This window comes from Rhincodon typus, chromosome 33 (genome assembly GCF_021869965.1).
Source record: "Rhincodon typus isolate 14 chromosome 33, sRhiTyp1.1, whole genome shotgun sequence".
In the NCBI taxonomy this organism is placed as follows: domain Eukaryota; kingdom Metazoa; phylum Chordata; class Chondrichthyes; order Orectolobiformes; family Rhincodontidae; genus Rhincodon; species Rhincodon typus.
In genome coordinates this window covers 6,926,752-6,947,357 of record NC_063364.1, presented here as the reverse complement: position 1 = coordinate 6,947,357, position 20,606 = coordinate 6,926,752, and the positions used below count along the sequence as shown (strand labels likewise).

Genomic DNA, 20,606 nt, shown 5'->3' with positions numbered 1-20,606 from the left:
CTTCCTCCCACCTATCCCCTCCTCCCACCTCAAGCCGCACCCCCATCCCCTACCGACTAACCTCATCGCGCCCCCTTGACCTGTCCGTCCTCCCTGGACTGATCTATCCCCTCCCTAACTCCCCACCTACACTCACCTTTACTGGCTCCATCCCCGCCTCTTCGATTTGTTTGTTTCCTCTCCACCTATCCTCTCCTCTATCCCTCTTCTATCCGCCTCCCACTCTCTCCCTATTTATTTCAGAACCCCCTTCCCCTCCCCCTTTTCTGATGAAGGGTCTAGGCCCGAAACGTCAGCCTTTCTGCTCCTCTGATGCTGCTTGGCCTGCTGTGTTCATCCAGCCCTGCACCTTGTTATTAGAAATATATCCCACTTAGTGCAACAGAACATGATGGAAGGTATCCTCAAAGTGAAGGTAGGACTTTGTCTCTACAAGGACTATGTGGCTGCTGCTCCTACTGATACTGTTATGGACAGAAGCATCTGTTACAAGAAGGTTGCTGAGGACACAGTCAAGCACCTTGTTGGTTCACTTACTAGCTGCTTTACGACTGGTCTAGTAGCTGTGTTGCTAACTCAATTAGTGCTGGTTCTACGGAGCATCTCTATGATGTGCATTGAAGTACCCGAGTACATTCTGTGCACTTCCCACCCTAAGTGCTTCCTCCACCTAGTGTCCATGATGTGGAGGTGCCGGTGTTGGACTGGGATTGACAAAGTCAGAGGTTACACAATACGAGGTTATAGTCCAACTGGTTTATTTAAAATCACAAGCTTTCATAATCACAAGCTCCTTCATCAGGTGAAGTCTATTGGATTATAACCTGGTGTCCTGTGACTTCTCACCAAGTGTCCAACACAGAGGAAAACTGATTCATCTGCTGAGGGAACTTGATTGGTAGTAATCAGCAAGAGCTTTTCTTACCCATGTTTGCTATGATAGTTCATGGGGTCTGAAGTCAGTGTTGAGGACTCCTGGGGGTACCTCCCACTGTATACCACTGTGCTACCATCTCTAGTGGGTCTGACTTGCTGGTAGAGCAGCAATCTAGGAATGTTAATGGTGGTGTTCCTGCTCCTCTGATGCTGCTTGGTCTGCTGTGTTCATCCAGCTCTACACCTTGTTATCAAACATTAACTGTGCCTTCTTCCCACAGACCTGCTGAGTTTCGCCAGCAATTTGTGTTTTTGCTTTCGATCTCAGCATCTGCAATTCTTTGCTTTATGTCAGAAATATTGCACAAGTATTCAAATTATTTTTTTTTGGTTCTGTGCTTATCCAATGCAGAGGTGCAATTCTCACAAGTAACTTTAACACTGACTGACTTGATTGAATCCTCTGAAATAAGTGAGTATTGATGAAGGCAGAGTGTTCGATACTTTCAGAAGATGTTTTGATGGAGTACTACACCACAAAAATAGATTTGTTTGCAATTTTGAAGCCAATAGGACTAATGGTGCAGTGGAAGTTTGGGTATACAGTTGACCAAGGATTACAAAGCCAAGTGTAGTGGTCAGCAATTGTTTTTCAGACAATAATGATTTTCATATGTGCTAGAGTCCTGAACTCAAGTATACAAAGCATAATTTTAAAGGGAGTCTCACAATACTTTCCCAAATAAATTGGAACGTTCGATCCTTATCTTCAGATATTTCAGGTTGCTCTTTCAAGATTGGTTTACCAAATTCTGTACTGCATTTGTTTAAATTATTTGCAAAATTTGTTAGGTTGTTGTAGAACAGACCATTTCACCCTCATGAATCCAACCATATTTTCTGTTAAAGTTTCAATATACTCTTCAATTTGGTGATAATTATTGTAGCATTGATATTCCCTTTTTCAATTCTCAAATAAATGTACTCTAAACGCGGCTGTATCACATTACCTTTGTTTATATTGCCAGTGTGTACCTCAAGGATATCAGATTTACACAAGCCGAAGTCTTGTTCTAAGCATAAGATCCATTTGCTGATATTATTGTGGTTGCAATAAACCAATGAAACATTATATTTGTATCTTCATGCTCTTTCTTTGAAGAGAATAGCATGAAGCAGTGGAAGGATTCATTACAGTCTGTCAGACCTTTAATTTGTCGATGTGAATTGTCTTTCCATCTTTATAAGAAGCTGATTAACCACAATATGGCCTAATTTATGATTTAGAGTTTTATTGACTCCAACACTAATAATATCAACCATGTGCACCAGATGCAAGAATTCCACTGAATGTTATTTCAAATTCAGTGTCTACACACCAGGATGGTTGGGAACATTGGTTCAAGCCCTGCCTGTATCCTCAGAGTGAGTTCAGATAACTGCCAGTAGACCAAAGGCTTGTGCAATAAACCTCCATTATTTATCTTGCTATCTGTACAGGAATCTTAACGTCATATCCAGTTCCAGCAGAAAGTAAATTCATTGTAGCTTCAGAGTGCTTGATCTTGAATAGTCACAAGAAAAGGCCGCAATCTGCTCATACACTCAACACCACAGACTAACCTCTTCTGTTCTTGATACAAATGAATTAGTCACGTGTTTCTTCCATTCATTTCAGATTGGTTTTTATCTTTCACCCAATATTCAGTTACTCCTATCACTAACATTGTCCATCATCTTTTGTTAAATATTGCATGTCATTAATTTGACTCATAGCTACATTGGTTCAATATGCACCAGCAAAGGGTGATTATCCATTAACCTAAAATGTTTCAATTTCCATGTTTTAGATCTACAAACACAAAAATATATTTTGTTTACTTTGAGTTGAGTATGTGATCATTTTGATTCAGAACAGATCATTTTCCTCCCTGACATATACTACCAGAAATACAGAAATACAAGTTCCTCACTACCTGGCAGTGTTCACTGGAACGTTAAAGTAAGAAATCCTGCTCTTCCTTCTCACAGTTTCACTGTCAACCCTTTAAAAAGGAATCCGTACATTTTTGAAGGGAAAAATAATCTTCAAAATCACTGCACTCGGGAGCCCAGATCATGTAATGAAGGCTGGAAATTAACCACCAATAGAAATAATAAAACTTCTCTCTGATCATTTTGTATGGTCAATAAAAGTTTTCTCTTTCGTTCAAGAACAAATGCTGTTTTTTCTTTCGTGAAGAATCAGACTGGTTTCTTAGCCCAGTAACTTTATGATTAAAATTTATTGCAGTAGATAAATGAAGTCATTGATTGTTCACTTAGGCAACCAAGATTTCAATTTGTCTCTAATATACTGAATGTTGTCTGGATTGACAGGGATTAGCTTTATATCGAATCTTGGTAAGAACACACTGGCGTACTGTGAATATTTACAAACATACGGAGCATGAGCAGGCCATTAGGGCCTGATGCAGAGGGATCGGGATATCCTTGTGCTTGTACTACAGAAAACTAGTATGCAGGCACAGCAGGTAATAAGGCAAACAGAACTTTGGCATTTATTGTTAAAGGAATAGGGTATGAAAGTAGGCGAGTGTAACTGTAAAAAGCATTAGTGAGACCGTACCTGGATTATCGCATACAACTTTTATCCCCTTACTTGAGGAGAGATGCAGTTGCATTGGATGCAGTTCAGAGAAGGTTCATTAGATTGATTCCAGAGATGAGGGGTTTGTCTTATGGAGAGAGACTGAGCAGTTCAGACCTATACTCCTTCAAGTTCAAAAGATGAGGGGAGACTCAATTGAGGTGTTAAAAGATACTAAAGGGAATTGACAAAGTGGATGTAGAAAGTATGGTTCCTGATGTGGAGTGATCTAGAATGAGAGATCATGTTTTTAGGATAAGGAGTAGTAGATTTAAAACAGAGGAGAAATCACTTCTCTTTAAAGGTCATCATCTGTGGAACTAGCGATCCTAGAGTGTGGTGGATGCTTGAACATAGAGTAAATTCTAAGGAGGAGATAGACAGATTTTTAATTAGTAATGGGCTGAAAGATGGAGGAGAGCAGGCAAAATTGGGGAGTTGAGGCCGAGATGAGATCAGCTATGATTGTACTAAATGGCAGAGCAGTTCAAGGGGCTGAATGGCCCACTCCTGCTCCTAGTTCTTATATTTAATTATCTCTTCAAGCCTGCTACGTCATTCAATAATATCATGCCCGACCGATTGTAATCTGATCCTTATTTCTGCTTCTCCTGATAAGCATTTCCCGCCCCTTGCTTAACAAAAATCTATCTCCTCTGCCTTAAAAATATTGATTAAAATATTTTAGTCTTTATTAAAATACTCTGCTTCTCTCACCATTTCAGGAAGAAAATTTCAAAGACTTTGGACCCGCTGAAAGAAAATAATGCTTAATCTATGTTTTATATGCACAGCCCCTGATTTTTAAATAATGACCCCCTGGATTTACATTTTCCGATAAGGCGAAACTTATACCCTGTCAAGACCCCTCAGGATTTATATGTTTCATTCAAATGGCATCTTACATGTTTAAACTCCAGTGGTTACAATCCTAGTCTCTCCAACTTTTCCTCATTTGACAACCTGCCCATTCCAGGTGTTCCTCTAGAAAACCATCTTTGAACTTTCACCTAAGCATTTATATCCTTCCCTAAACAAGGTGACCAATGCTGTACACATTACTCTAGATGCAATTTCAACAGTGCTCTGTATAACTGATGTAGAACCTCCTTCCGTTTATCATTCATTGCAAGGGGAATTGAATATAACATTCCATTAGCTTTCCCAATTACTTGCTCTACCTTTTGCATTCATGCACTATGACACTCAGATCCGTCTGCTGGTCAACCTTATACAAGAAGATAGTAGTTGCGTTATATCAGCTGGAAACAAGATGAATACAGAACCGAGAGTTATATTCATCAGGAGAGATAAAACAGGCAGGGACTTCTTACTCTAGGAAAGTGAAGGTCAAGGATTGACTCAGTTGGGATCATTAAAATTTTGAAGGAACTCTGAGGAGATGTGAAGATGTTTCCACCTGTGTGGTCAGTTAATAATTAGGGGCAATAAATAAATCCAGTTAATAAAACCATAAAGACTTTAGAAGAACCTGCTTTACCCAGAGATTTTGGAACTTGTTACCACTCAGTGGTTGAAGTGAGTAAGACTTGGGGAAAGCTAAGTAGCTACATGAGGTAGAAAGGAATAGGAACAGGAGTAGGCCATTCAGCTCCATTCAGTGAGATCATGGCTTTGGCCCATATACCTTAATACCTTTGTTCTCAGATGTAAAATTAACAACTGAACCAGCATCCACTGCCATTTGTGGAAGAGAGGACCAAATATCTACCACCCTTTGTGTGTCAAAGTGCTTCTTAACATTTCTCCTGAATGGTCTCAGATTGTCAGATAATCATCAGAATTTACAGGCTATGCCCCCTAGTTCTAGAATCCTCAAACAATGAAAATAGCTCATCTTTAATATAGCCTCTCTTTTTCTGTCAATATATTGAAAACTTTGATCAAATCACCCCTTAACCTTCCAAATTCTAGAGAGTACAGGCCTAATTTGTATAATCTCTCATTATAATTTAACCCTAAAGTCCAGGTATCATTCCTTTTAAACACCTGTTGTACTCAAAAGTTTTTGAGAAGATTTGTAGCTCGGGTTGTGGATGAAGTTGTAGCCTTGCTTGCTGAGCCGGTGTGTTTGGTTGCAGACGTTTTGTCACCCTGCTAGGTAACATCGTCAGTGCGTCACAGGTAAAGTATTGGTGTTCTGTCCCACTTGTTATTTATATGCCTTGGTTTGCTGGGGTGGTTGGCATCATTCCGCTTCTGTTTGTCAATGGTTTGTATATCAGGTCCAGTTTAATGTGTTTTTTTTGTTGGGGTTCCGGTTGGAATGCCAGGCCTCCAGGAATTTCCTGGTATGTCTCTGTTTGGCTCGTGCTATTATGGATGTGTTGTCCCAGTCGAATTTGTGTCCTTCTTTGTCCGTGTGTATTGAGAATAGTGAGACTTGGTTGTGTCTCTTGGTGGCTGGTTGGTGTTCATGTATCCTTATTGTCCGTTTTCTTCCAGTTTGGTCGATTGTAATGTTTTTCACAGTCCTTGCATGGTATTTTGTGTATTATGTTAGTTTTATTGGTTGTGGATATGGGATCCTTCACGTTGGTCAGTGGCTGTCACAGGATCGCAAAGAGACAATTGCCACACTGCTGGACGAATCAGGAAGACAGGCATCCTATGACACGAACAGCATCAACAAGGACAGCCCCCTGAAACTGCTGCATCTGTTCCTCACAACCCACTTCACCTTCAACGACCATATATTTAAACAAATCAACAGAATACCAATGGGATTCCCGATATCAGGACTGATTGCAGAAGCAGTAATGTAAAGATTAGAATGGTCAGCGCTCCTCACTATACAACCCAAACCCTGGGTCCGATATGCAGATGACACCTTCATGATTATCAAACACAAGACTAGAAAAAACCCACCGACACATAAACAACATCCTCCCTGGAATAAAATTCACAAAAGAAGAAGAGAACAATAACTAACTACCCTTCCTAGAGATAATGGTAGAATGTAAGAACAACGGGGATCTCCAGACTAGTGTATACAGGAAGACCACACACACAGACCAGATACTTAATTACACCAGCAACCACCCCAACACCCATAAACGGAGCTGCGTCAGGACATTATTCAAATGGGCCACAACACACTGCAGCAACCCGGAATTGTGCAAAGCAGAACTGGAGCACTTATACGGAGTTTTTAAAAGGAATGGATACCCAAAAAGCACAATCCACTGTTACCTCTGCAACAGACCACAACAAGAAGACACAACATGGTCAGACACACTAGTCACCCTCCTGTACATCAGAGACATTTCAGAGATGACCACAAGACTACCAAGTCCCTTAGGTATCAGAGTGGCCCACAAACCAACAACCACCCTGTGACAGCTACTGATGAATGTAAAGGACCCCATACCAAAACCAATAAAACTAATGTAATATACAAAATACCATGCAAGGACTGTGAGAAACATTACATCGGCCAATCTGGAAGTAAGATGACAATAAGGATACACGAACACCAACTACCCACCAAGAGATACAACCAATTCTCACTGGTCTCAATACACATGGACAAAGAAGGACTTGAATTCGACTGGGACAACACATCCATAATAGCATGAGCTAAACAAAGTCATGTCAGGGAATTCCTGGAGGCCTGGCATTCCAACTGGAACTCCATCAACAAACACATTAAACTGGACCAGATATACAAACCACTGAAAAACAGAACTGGAAGTGATGCCAATCACCCCAGCAAACCGAGGCATATAAGTAACAAGTGGGACGGAACACCAACACTTCACTGGAGGCACACTGATAATGTTACCTAGCCGGGTGACAAAATGTCTGCAACCAAACACACCAGCTCGGTGAGCAAGTCTACAACCACATATGTTGTACTCCCTCCAAGGCCAATATATTCTTGCTAAGGTGTGTAGCTTTATAAGACTTTGGTTCGGCCACACTTAGAGTATTGCATTCAGTGCTGTTCACCATATTACAGGAAGGATATGGAGGGTGCAGAAGAGGTTTACCAGGATGCTACCTGGATTAGAGGGTATAACCTATAAGGCGAGACTAGAAAAACTCAGTAGCAGAGGCTGAGGGGAGACTTGATAGAAGCCTATAAAATTATGAGATGCCTAGATAGGATTGACAGTCAGAATCTTTTTCTCAGAGTTGAAATGTCTAATACTAGTTGGCATGCATTTAAGGTGAGAGGGTAAAGTTCAAAGGAGATGTGATGGGCAATTTTTTACACTCACAGTGGTAGGAGTTTGGAATGTGCTGCCAGGGGTGGTGGTGGAGACAGATAAGATTGGGGCATTTAAGGGATTTTTAGATAAGCACATGAATATGCAAGGAATGGAGGGATATGGACCAAGGGCAGGCAGAAGGGTTTAGGTTAATCTGGCGTCATGTTCAGGACAACATCGTGGGCTGAAGGGCCCATTCCTTTGCTGCACAGTTCTGTGTGTGGTGTCCAGACATGCTCATAGTGCTCCAAGTGGAGTCTGATCTGGGTGTTGAATGGCAGCAGTATAATTTCTGCAAATTTGTACTCCAATCCTGTAGGTATAAAGGACAGTATTCCATTAGCTTTCTTGATTATTTTCTGCATCTACTGTGATATTTTAAATATCTATTCACTTGAACTGCCAATTCACTTTGAAAATCCATTCAATTTATCTTCATACCATCTAGAAAGTATCCTGATCTATCCTTTTTCAGTCCAAAATGGATAACCTCACACTTGCTTACACTAAGTTCCATTTGCCACAGTTTTGCCCATTCACTTAGTCTGTCAATATCACTTTGTAATTTTATGCTTTCACCTACATTGTCTACAATGCCACCTGACTGTGTGTCATCAGTAAATGACATTCCCCTGTCCTCTACCTTTGTCATCTCTTCAAAAAATTCATGAGGTTTATCAGGCATGGCCTATGTGTTATGAATCCATGCTGACCCTACCTGATTAACCAGAAATGTTTGAGGTATTCAGTTAACCCATCTTTGATTACAGACACCAGCAATTTCCCCACCACTGATGTTGGGCTTAACTGGTCTGCAATTCCCTGGTTTTTGTCTTTCGTCCTTCTTAAAATTGCAATTTTCTAATCCAGAGGGACAACTCCTATATGTAGGGAATTCTGAAAGTTTAGAGCTTGGGCATCTACAATGTGCTCCCCTACTTACTTTAACCCCCTTGAATTGACAGCATTGGGTCCTGGGGATTTGTCACTCTCTAATTCCATTTATTTCCTCATTATTGATGTATTATTCATGTTAATTTTATTCAGTCCCTTTTCACCCATCAACTATTAATTTTCTTAAGACTTCAGGCCTGTTTCTACGGTAAATACTGAGGCAAAGCCATTTTTCAACATGTCTGTCGTTTTCCCATAGTTATTCACAATGTTCCCATTTTCAGTCTTTATTGAACTAATATTGCTTCTGACTACCTACTTTCCCTTTGAAATCAGCATTGATTTTGATGTCCCTAGCAAGATCCCTTTCAGTGGCTCTTAGAAGTTAAAAAGTTATGCAGATAGATTGAAGTAAGCTACAGGGAGGCAATGGCCAAGCTGTATTATCGCTAGACCGTTAGGCCAAAAACTCAGCTAACATTCTGAGGAAACCAGGTTCGGATCTTGTCTTGGCAGATGGTGGAATTTGAATTCAATGAAGAATCTGGAATTAAGAGCCTGATGATGACCATGAAGCCATTGTCGACTGTCAGGAGTCCTATTTGGTTCACTAATGTCCTTTATGGAAGGAAACTGTTATTTTTACCTGGTCCAGCCTACATGTGACTCCAGACCCACAGCAATGTGGTTGACTCCTAATTGCCCAGAGGGCAGTGAGGAATGGGCAATAAATGCTGGCCTAGCCAGAAGCACCCACAACCCATGAGTGAGTCTAAAAGAAAGACTTGTATGTAAACACCAGCATAGACCACGAAAATGAATGACCTAACTCCAATTTGCAAATTCTACAGAATGTATGGTTTTCCAACCATCAACTCCATTACTGGGACTTCTTAGATACATTTTTCTTGGGAAAAAGAAACATTTTACTGCCAGATTGGCCCATGGTCAAGGTAAACTCAGTTATTTGTCTCCCAGCAGGGAACCTCACTGAAAAGGAGCAAGAGTTGTAAATGTGTACAAAACTGCCATACATGTAATCTGCTCATTTGTTTCAGAGGTTGGGGGAGTGGGAAGTGGCTATTACTACTAGCAATATGAGAGCCCCCTGAATTTTCCTGTTAAGTAGTGGGAAAGTAAAGTAATTGAAAACAATGATGAGCCATTTTGCATTAATCTATATCACTTCCTGCAGGATGCAGATTTAATTAGCTGCAGTTCTATATTTCATTAACATTGGAAAAACAAGAATAGTTTTTTCCATGGTATAAGAATTGCCAAGGTCAGTCATAATCGGTTGAACTGCTGAAGACTTTTTAATGTGATCCATCAAAGCACCACTTTCAGCATAGCTGAAATTTTCATCCTACTTGATAGCATTCTTCATTGTCACTAACTTGTGCATTTGTACCTAAATCTCAGCCTAACATGAATAATTCTGAATGTTATGTAACTGCCCTTCTTTATTATAGAGATGAAATGAAAATACTTCAACATTCAGTGTTTTTATTTATGGTTGAAATGGTACGTTTTGTAGTATTGTGATCTCAGCAGATGAGTTTTGGACTAACTTCAGCATCTGTGCAGCCCTAGGCAACTGTACATTAGAGGAAAGCTGCAGTGTTGAAATAATGTGAGGAGTTTGTATTGTCAGTTTGCTTTAAATCAAGTGCTGCTTTGGGCTAATTGTGATGCCATGCTCCTGTCCTGAGAGGAATATATTAAATTTGTCCCATTGTCCCCCCCGTCCTAATCAATGTCTTGATCTTTGACTTGTTTTGGATGCCATCAGTGTATTTGTTGCAGTCATTTCTGAAAGAGCAATTATGCTGCTTTCATGATATTGCATCATAGGTTTCTCTATAAGGCTCAGTTTGCTTTACTTGATGACTTGAACAATGGACGAGTGATTGAAAAATGAGCTGATGTGGCTGTGCGTGAATCAGGAGGAATTCCAAATTGAAATAAAATAGGGATGTTTGTCCCCAAATTGTTGAAGGATATTAATACTTAGGGGTTCTACAAGATGCCAACTTTGACTAGATGTAAGATCTTAGAGTTTATTAAGAAGGGATGTAATTTATAAGCTCTTTGTCCTTACTTATGTTATCACTTGACCGTGAATCCCAATGCTTGTGTTGAATAAGATGTATCCAAATTTTTCTTCTTTATAGTTGAGAACTTGTAAACATGCAAAACAAAAGTGCACCTTAGCCATATATAAGATCAAGAACCAAGTTGTGAGGGAGATTTGTGATGAGACGTTACAGAGGGTGTTGATGGTGAAGGGAGATTTCTCAGCATGGATGTGCCTTTCCCCAAAGCCTGAACACCCCAATCATCGAATATCCACATGTGGAGCCTAAATAACATAAATTGGTAGCAGTCTTTCTATTAATTATGTGATAGAAGCATGCTTGGCTCTTAATTTTATTTGCATTTCACTTACAAAACTTTTGGGTACACTATTTTGACTTTATTTTAATATTTTTATTTTGCAGTTTGTTAGTGAGAAAATGGGTGGAGCTGAAGGAACAAAACTAGATGAGGACTTTGTAGAAATGGAACGGGTAAGTAAAGGTGATTCTGGGTAAGATTTGTAGCGAGGAACAAAAATTAACCAGTCCATGGTCGACCACAGTGAATATGTTTGAAGTATTTTATCTAATTTAAAGCACAATCCTGTTGATTGTAAAACATGCATTTTATTTTTCAAATGAGATTTGAAAAATTGAAGTTCTTAAACTAAAGCTAAGAAGGTGATTTGATGGATGTCATAGAATTTCTGAAGGTTTATCGTAAGGTGAATAATGATGGATTTGTTCAATTGTCTGATGAGATGGTAACAAAAAGGATCGAATTTAAGAGAATCTCAAAGGGAACCGAAGGAAACCTTAAAAAAAATCTCAGTTTTTTTTACATAGTCAGTGGTTAGAGTTAGAATGTGGCTAGAATGAACAGTGTCGATAAATTCTTCAGTTGGGATTAAACAGTAATTTGAAGATCAAGAATAATGAAGGATGTGGAAAGTAATTAGGAGTTTGGAATTCAATGAGACAGCTTATGTGGAGAAAGACACCAGCAACGGTTGCTGGCTCTTTAGTTAATGTTACATTTTGTAGTTAGGTGCATTCACTAATAAACAAGATATAACAAGAATGTTTGTAATACTGACTCAAACGGGCTTATTACAAAACATAGAGCGCCATCTGCTGTCTGATTTATAAAGAATTTCAAAGAGCAGGTTACTTTAGAAACATTAGTTTTCGGTGAGGAGAAATTATTATACTATTGCTAAAGATACTTTTTGCAAAATCTGCACTCCGAATTCATTCCCCAACTGATAAAGGTAAAAATATCGACTTGAATTTAAATAGTAGTAAAATATCTCAAAGCGCTCACAGGGACATTATCAAATTTTATCTGCTAGCAAGTCACATCAGAGATTTAAAGACATGTTTTAAGACAGGAGAGAAAAATGAGAAGAGCTGAGGCCTTAAATAACTGATGACATGACTACTATGACAGATAATTGGAAATTGAGCACGCTCAAGAATTATAGGAGTGCTGCATGTTTCTAGAACTCTATCTGCTACAAGGTGCTGCTTGAGAATGCTCCAGGTTAATTGAGGCAATTCCCCCTCAAGTATCTGCTCTAGGTTTCATTTGCTTAGCACAGCGGCTCGCGTTAGCCTGGAACTTCCTTATCTTTGATATTCACAAAAACCCAAATCCTATTTAAATAGATACATGGAAAATAGTTGCAGGAGTAAACCATTTGGCCCTTCAAGCCACCACCCACATTCAATATGATCATGGCTGATCATGCAATTTCAGTATCCCACTCCCGCAAACTCTCCATACCTCTTGTTCCCTTTAGCCGCAAGGGCCACGTCCAGCTCCCTCTTGAATATATCTAACGAACTTGCCCCAACAGCTTCCCTTGGTAGAGAATTCTACAGTTTCATAACTCTCTGAGTGAAGAAATTCTTACTCATCTCAGTCCTGAATGGCTTACCCCTTATTCTTAGACTGTGACCCTCGGTTCTGACTTCCTCAACATCAGGAACGTTCTTCCCACATCTAGCCTGTCCAGTCCCATCAGGAATTTATATGTTTCTATGAGATACACCCCACCCCCCCACCTCAGTCTTCTAAATTCCAGTGAGTACAAGCCCAGTCGATCCAGTCCTTCCTCATATGTCAGTCCTGCCATTCCAGGAATCAGTCTGGTGAACCTTTGCAGAACTCTCTCAATAGCAAGAATCTTGTCCTCAGACTGGGAGACCAAAACTGCACAAAATACTCAAGGTATGGCCTCAGCAAGGCCCTGTATAACTGCAGCAAGACATCTCTATTCCTATACTCACATCCTGTCACAATGAAGGCCAGCATGCCATTAGCTTTCCTCACCACCTGCTGCACCTGCATGTCAACTGTCAGCGACTGTTCAACCATGACAGCTAGGTCTCATTGCACCTCGCCTTTTCCTAAGCTTCCACCACACAGATAGCAATCTGCCTTCCTGTTTTGGCCACCAAAGTGGATAACTTCACATTTATCCACATTTGCCAAGTCTGACCAAGTCACCCTGCAGCCTCTTAGCATCCTCCTTACAGCACACACTGCCACCCAGCTTGGTGTCATCTGCAAATTTGGAGATATTGCATTCAATTCTTTTGTTCAAACCGTTAATGTATATTATGAACAGCTGGGGTCCCAGCGGTGAACCTTGTGGCACCCTGCTCATCACTGTCTGCCACGCTGAAAAGGACCTGTTTATTCTCTGCTTCCTGTCTGCCAACAGGTTCCCTATTCCATGTCAATACATTCCCTCTGATAACATGAGCTTTAATTTTGCTTACTAATCTCTTCTGTGAGACCTTGTCAAGAGCCTTTTGAAAGTCCAGATACACAACAGCTACTGATTCATCCTTGTCCACTCTATCGGTGACATCCTGAAAAAATTCCAGAAGATTTGTCAAGTATGATTTCCCTTGAGTGAATCCATGCTGACTAAGACTGATCCTGTCGCCACTTTCCAAATGCTCAATTATATCCTTAATAATTGACTCCAGCATTTGCCCCACCACCGATGTCTGGCTAAGCGGCCTATAATTCCCCAGTTTCTCTCTGCATAAGCATTGCCATCTCAGTCACTTAACTGAACATAATTAAATTTGCAAATGTTCCCCAGAAGAGATGGAATCTAACTGGAGCATGCCCAAAAGTGTTTGTGTGGTTTAATTTCTATTGCTGATAGTTGCTGTACTTCCAGTTTCTATAGTGGGAGCATTCACTGGCAGATTGTAATTGTTTATCAGTTCCTCTTTCAACATTTTTAGTCTGAAAGTCCTCCAAGTAAACTAATATCAGAAATGCAGAAAAATTATTTACTGAACTTACCAGGTATTGATGCTGGGTGACTATGTTTGTTTCTGCAGCTTAGAAAGCATGATGAGATTATTCAATTATTTTTGACTGCTCCTTTAAGAAAACACAGTTGTAACTACTGTCAGAAGTACTTTGGATTTATTTTGTTTTTTGAGACGGGATATTTATCTTGAATGAATTTATCAGCTGACTATTGACTGTCCCTTAAATTAAGGGCCACTTAGGATTGTGAGTTTCTGCACTCGCCAATTCTGGACCCGTCAGTCTTTGGACACATGGAGCAGGATGTCGCATGAGGTAGCAGGATCCAGAGTGCAAGATTTTCTTCCTTGTTTTTTCCTTCCTCCCTGCTGCTGCTCTGCCACATCATGAAGGCCTTTGGATTCAAAGCACAATGCAGCTTGAAGGACAAATTCTCACCACTCACTTCGTGGCGAGCTCCTCCCACCTATTAATGCCAATACCACTGAGCTTCAAGGAGAGCTCCGTAGTCTCCATAAATGTTACCATTCGCACCATTAAAATGAAACTAAACTCAAAGCTGTAAACTTTTACAGTGAGCACATTCTGTAAAATGAAAACCTGTCTTTGAAACTTTTTATTTATCCTTCCATAAGACTTTGGAGCAGAAGTGTAGGCTATTTGGCCCAATGAGTCTGCTCTGCCGTTCAATGAGATCAGGGCTGATTAGATAATCCTAAACTCCACTTTCCTGCATTTCCCCCAATATGCTTTATTCCCTTATTGATTCAGGTTTGTCCATCTTAGCCTTAAATGCATTTAAAAACCCAGCCTCGACAGTCCTCTGTGATAATGAATTCCACATATTGACTACCATCAGAAGAAAAAAAAAGTCCTGCTCATCACTGTCTTAAATGTGTGATCTCTTGTTCTGAGATTATGCCCTCTGGTCTGTACTCTTCCACAAGGAAAAATGACGTCTCCTCATCTACTGTCTCAAGCCCCCTCAGAAACTTATATATTTCAATGAGATTGCTTCTTATTTTTTGAATTCCAATGAGTACAGACCCAGTTCAATCAAACTGTCCTCCTAAAACAGTCCTTTCATACTGGGATCAACTTTTATGAAATTCTCTGGACTGCCTCCAGTACCAGTAATGTTTCCCTAAATAAGGAGACCAACTGCTCAGTTTTCCAGCTGTGGTCTGACAAGTACCTTGTACAGTTTTAGTAGGACCTCTATATTTTTATAATCCATTCCTTTTGAAATGAAAGCCAACAGTCCATTTGTCTTGCCTATTACTCGCTGAACTTGGATGCTAACTTTTTGAGATTTATGCATGAGGACTTTCAAATCCTGCTGTGCATCAGCTTTTGGAAGTATTTCCCAATGAAATAATATTCACCTCTTTTATTCTTCCCACTAAAGTACATAATGTCACAGTTCCCATATTATGTACAATCTAACAAGTTTTTACCTACTCGCTTAATCTGTCTTTGTCTCTCTGTAGACACTTAGTGCCATCCTCGCCACTTGCCTTCCCACCAAATTTTTGTGTCATCCACAAACTTGTGTGATAAATTTCTGTTTTATTGTTAAACCAGATCCGCAGCATTGCGTGCTTGTGTTTTAGTGGAAGACCAGCTCATTAAGTAATAAAATATGATCTGTCAGGCCACATTTCAATCTGGCATTTGACTTGTAATAACGTCAGTTGGGATCATAACGCCCTTTGTTTTTTTTTTGGCTTCTCCAATGGTTGCTGTAGATGTTTGATTTTCCCAAGAAACTGTTCATTTTCAGGCTTGGAGGTGTGATATCTCTCTGTGACTACTCCCTTAGAACACTGATCTTTTGAGAATTGGGAAAACAGGACTTAAGCATGGAAGATGGCTTACCCACCACCCAAACACAGCACCATGTCCATTGCAGGAACTTTGCATGAGTCTTGGAGCTGGCTTCAAGAAAGACCATATCATTTATTCAACCGTCCTGTTATTGGATGATGAGATGGAGATACTGCTGATAGAAATATATAGCACCCCTAAGTATCACTGGTACACAATCCATGCAGTCCAGGAGTGTGGTAACGATAGCTGCAGTATACATGAGATCTTTTGTTGAGTTGTATTTTCTGTCGTAGCCGTGACTTGTGGAAGGCTGACCTGAAGGCAGCTGATCCACTGTTGGATCACCTCGTCAATGATGTGCTGCTCAGGTGTGGGATGCACTCAACATATTCCAGAGTCTGTCCTTCAAATGTGAGAGGTGGAAAATTCAGCTGGCCATCTGGGTTGGGTTGATATGTGTTCTTGTTTTGGAAACAGTCAATGACAGGTTTAGTTACTTGCGTGCAGAATTGAGGAAGTTAAGTCGCTTGCAAATCTTCCAGAGAGAGCAATGATGCTGCATTCATTCGCAATGTGTAGATCATGTATATCTATGGCGGTCAGTTTAGTTTTGGTGCAGAGGTGACTGAAGTTAAAGAATTTTTCATCTAGACTGCACTTTATGCCAATTCCAGAGTCCAGATAATCTTGATGAGGAGCATAGTAACTGTCAAGTAGATTGAAAATAGGATTGGGCGCTACACTTGACTTCATATCTCCCATTCAATAATTGTGGTCATATCATTGGGAAGCCACTGGAGGATTGTGATGAAGTTTCTTGGACACCAAATCTTTAGAGCACAATCCACAGAGCCTCACAGTTAAACCCATTTTGATGAGGTTGATGAATTAATAAAAAAGTTCCTGATGTTGTACTCTTCGTTTTTCTTGGATTTGTTTGTCTGGCAAACATGGTTGTGGGGAAGGTTACTGGTGAAGATCCACACTCTGTGCCTCTGAGAAAATTTCCTTAGCCTCAGAAAGTAGGCAATCCAGGAGTATGTCTGCTAGAATTCTCTCTGCAATGGACAGGAGCAGTATCTTAATAGATTCCACAGTGTTATTAATCTTCCTTTATAATAGTTACAATTGTCACACTCCTGAGTTTTGGTATGAGGAGAGGCGGGTACAGGAGGGTTGTAGTGGATGAATACAATGTGGTGCAAGTACGGCAGGAAAGTTTTGAATGATGCCAGGTTTAGAAGAGGGCAAAAGGTTGTGTGTGTGTGGTGGGGGGGGGGGGTGCGGTGTTGGGTGGAAGCTGGCCACATCTGTATTCATTGCATGGCTTGGCATCTCAGGATGCTGCCTGTTCAATATCTCATGATTTGTGCACTCTGTCTCTCCACACTTTACCTCTACGTGTTTCCCCTGACAGTGTTTTCTGAGCCCTGTTTAACTGGGGTTTTACAGCATTCTACATTAATCTGTGTAGCACAGTCCTAAACCCTCAAGCTGTGAATATATTTCCTAATTTTCAGTGAGTTTTCTACCAAAAAGGTTTGTATTCCTTATGCAGTGATTGTAATGAGGTCAGCCGGGTGGACCTCATAGAAAAGGAGTTCCCTGACTGGGACTATTAATCTGGTCCAATCAGGGAGCCCTGACTGACGGATGAAAAGGGGAGTGTCACAGATACTGCCATTCTGAGAGCTAATTCTGAATGAGGCAGTACTAAAGACAAGGACTGTTCATGTGTAAATAAAGGGTGACTTGGTGATGAGATACCAGCCTCCATGGAGTTATTTCACCTTATTTTCTGTTTTAGACAATAAGAAATAGGAACAGGAGTAAGCTTTCAGCTCCTTTTGAGATTACTGATTCAGTAGGATCATAGCATGATGTGACAATTCTGCATGTACTGTTTCCTCCTCTTTTCCCATGACCCTTGATTTCACAACTGATCAAGAATTGATGTCAGCATTAAATATACAGAAGGACTATGCCTCCACAGCTGTCTAAGGGGTTCCAAAGATACTCAACCCTCTGACAGAGAAACATCTTTCTCATCTCAATCTTAAATTAGCTCCCCTTTATTCTGAGACTATGCCCTCTGGCCCTAGACTCTCCTCCAAGGGGAAACATCCTTTCAGCATTTACCCTGTCGAGCTCCTTAAGAATTCTGTATGTTTTAATAAGATTGCCTCTCATCCATCTACACTCCAGTGAATAGTCCAGTCTATTTAGACCATGCTCACAAGACAATCCCTCCATAACAGGGATCAATCTAGTGAGCTTTCTCTGAACTGCCTCCAATGAAATAATATTTTTTCTCCTGTAAGGGGATCAAAACTACCCACAGTACTCCAAATATGGTCTCACCAGCACCTTATACAGTTGCATTAAGACTTCCCTACTCTTATACTCCAACCTCCTTGAAATAAGGGCCAACATTCCATTAGCCTTCCTGATTACCTGTTGCATCTGTGTGGCAGCCTTCTGTGTTTCATGCACAGGTAACCTCCAAGTCCCTTTGTGTTGCAACTTTCTGCAGTTTTTCTCCATTTACTTTTGCTAAGCAACAATAAAGAAACTTAGCATTTAACATAACGGATATAAATATTATGTTGAGTAGATCAGTCTTTTCTCAAGATGACAGAAACAAAACTGAGTGTTGAATGGGGTCACATCACATGTACAGTCAAGGAAACTGCTGTGATTTCCAAGATATAAATTTCTTAAATGAACATCATCTAGGTAAGTACTAAATATAGATTGCTGCACATACCACTAAAGCAATGCTAACTCTGCTGATGTGGAGCATCAACAGCACTTGCACTTTGTATGCTTAGTCACAATATGGAGGAGCTTGATACAAAAGTAGTAACTACATATATCTTTAAAAATTTCACTTTCATACAAAATTTGATTCTTTTTCTCCTATGTTAAGAAAATAGAGGCTACAAGCAAAGCCGTGGCAGAGGTTCTGTCTAAAACTACTGAGTACTTGCAGCCAAATCCAGGTATGAAAGGTTTTTTTTTAAGAAAATGCTGTTTCCCGTTGTGACTTCCTATTTCAGTGCTTTTTGGTGAAAAGAGCACTTTTCTTTAGTGCGAGGCTAGCTGGCAGAACGAATTGAGAATTCACCAGCAGAGCAGAATGTTTCAATAGGTAAAGTGAGTGGAATCTTGCCAGATGTAATTTAGTGTAACAAAACCTGATTTATTAAATTTTGGATGCAAGTATGGCAGATAGGATTACAATCTAAACGGGTAAGCTCCAGGGCAGTTATTTACGAACAAAAGGATTTAGGGGTCTAGAAACACATGCCAATGCAACTAAACCTGCAAGATTAAAAAGAAAACAAGACATTGAGGTTTAATATATGCATTGTAATCTATGAAAAATAACAAAGCTGAATTACAGATCTACATGGTGTTAGTTAGAACTTACTTAGAATTTTTAGTTCAATTTGGGCTGTCATGCTTAGAATATATTATACATGAAGTAAATCATGTGACCATCTACTAGGGTAATAGGTCAATTCAAAAATTGAGGCAGTTTCTTGCAGTGTGAATGAATGCCTTCTAGTTGAGAAATCTTAAAGCTTTTTTTTTCGCAAGGCTCGGGAGAAGGCAACTGTTCAGAGCAGAGAAATACTTGGGCAGTATGAGTTTGATGAGAAATGGAGCAAAGACGTGGAATTTGGCTGAAACCGATAGAGCTGCTATTGCTCTGACAATATCTTCCATTTGTTTCTGTTACTCATTTCTCAGATTTGGCCAGTATTGCTGTGAAACCATTCACTAACACAAAGAGCTCCAGCTGGTCTTCAGGCAATTTTCTATCCCTCTGAATGGAGAAACTTTAGCCTGTAAACAGCACTGACCCACAGCAATATGGCAGGATAAGGATCTTGATATGTCTCAGATCATGGACACAGATGAGTGGTGCTTTAGCACTCATGCTTTATGCATTATGCAAGAAACATACGCAGGACAATTACAGATGTCCATATAAATGAATATTTCAATTCGCTAAACAAGCTATCGTCATATTCGCTCATTTTGTGCATGTTTCCCCTAACAATGTGAGTTTGAAGAAATTATGGTTACAGCTTTAACTTGGAATGCGTTATAAAACGGACAGTATCAAATCAGCCACCCATTGATTACCTGCCCAATTTGACTTTCCATTGACTTCAGTGGAAAGCAAAACCAGTGTTATGACCAGATACCATGCAACCCAACTTTGTTATGTTTCCAAGTGGGATGCCCCATGCTGCAGGGTGAGGAGGGATGAACTGGCTCCTTTTTTTTAATTCATCTGCCCTCTTGGTTGGTCACAACAAAGGTAATTTAGAAAAGACGCCTCTCTTATCAATGCCTTTCTCCCAAACCAACTGAATTTATGTTTTAAAAGGAACTAATTTGGTACGGTTTTCTTCAGTTAACAAAAGAAAGTCTGTTAGTAACTAAATAAGAGAAGAAACAATAATTCACCACAGATTAGAAGGAGAAGTGATTCCAAAAAAAATGCAGTTGATTTCAGGATTCTTGGTTTTACAGATTAGTTGAAATTTGTGTGTGCTGTTTCCTTCTGACTGTGGCTGGCAACTAACACCCATGATGAGGTAGCCCTTCTTTTGTCCCGTTTAAATTTGACTGGCTAGCTGACTTCTAGCACTCGGAGCGAGAAATTTTTACCAGTAACGTAAGGGTGACTAGAGATGGATCTTTGACCATGACCCTCACAACACACCAGT

At 40.1% G+C, this 20,606-nt stretch overlaps 1 protein-coding gene across 1 annotated transcript in view; it reads left to right on the top strand.

Moving 5' to 3' along the window:
- The window catches only part of sh3gl3a (SH3-domain GRB2-like 3a), a 79,781-nt gene that overhangs the window by 46,337 nt on the left and 12,838 nt on the right, over positions 1-20,606 (top strand). Inside the window, exons 2-3 of the mRNA XM_048615822.1 lie at positions 11,157-11,225; positions 18,791-18,863. Of these exons, the coding sequence (XP_048471779.1) occupies positions 11,172-11,225; positions 18,791-18,863 (127 nt within the window). The 5' untranslated portion in view covers positions 11,157-11,171. The remainder of the gene's footprint in view (positions 1-11,156; positions 11,226-18,790; positions 18,864-20,606) is intronic.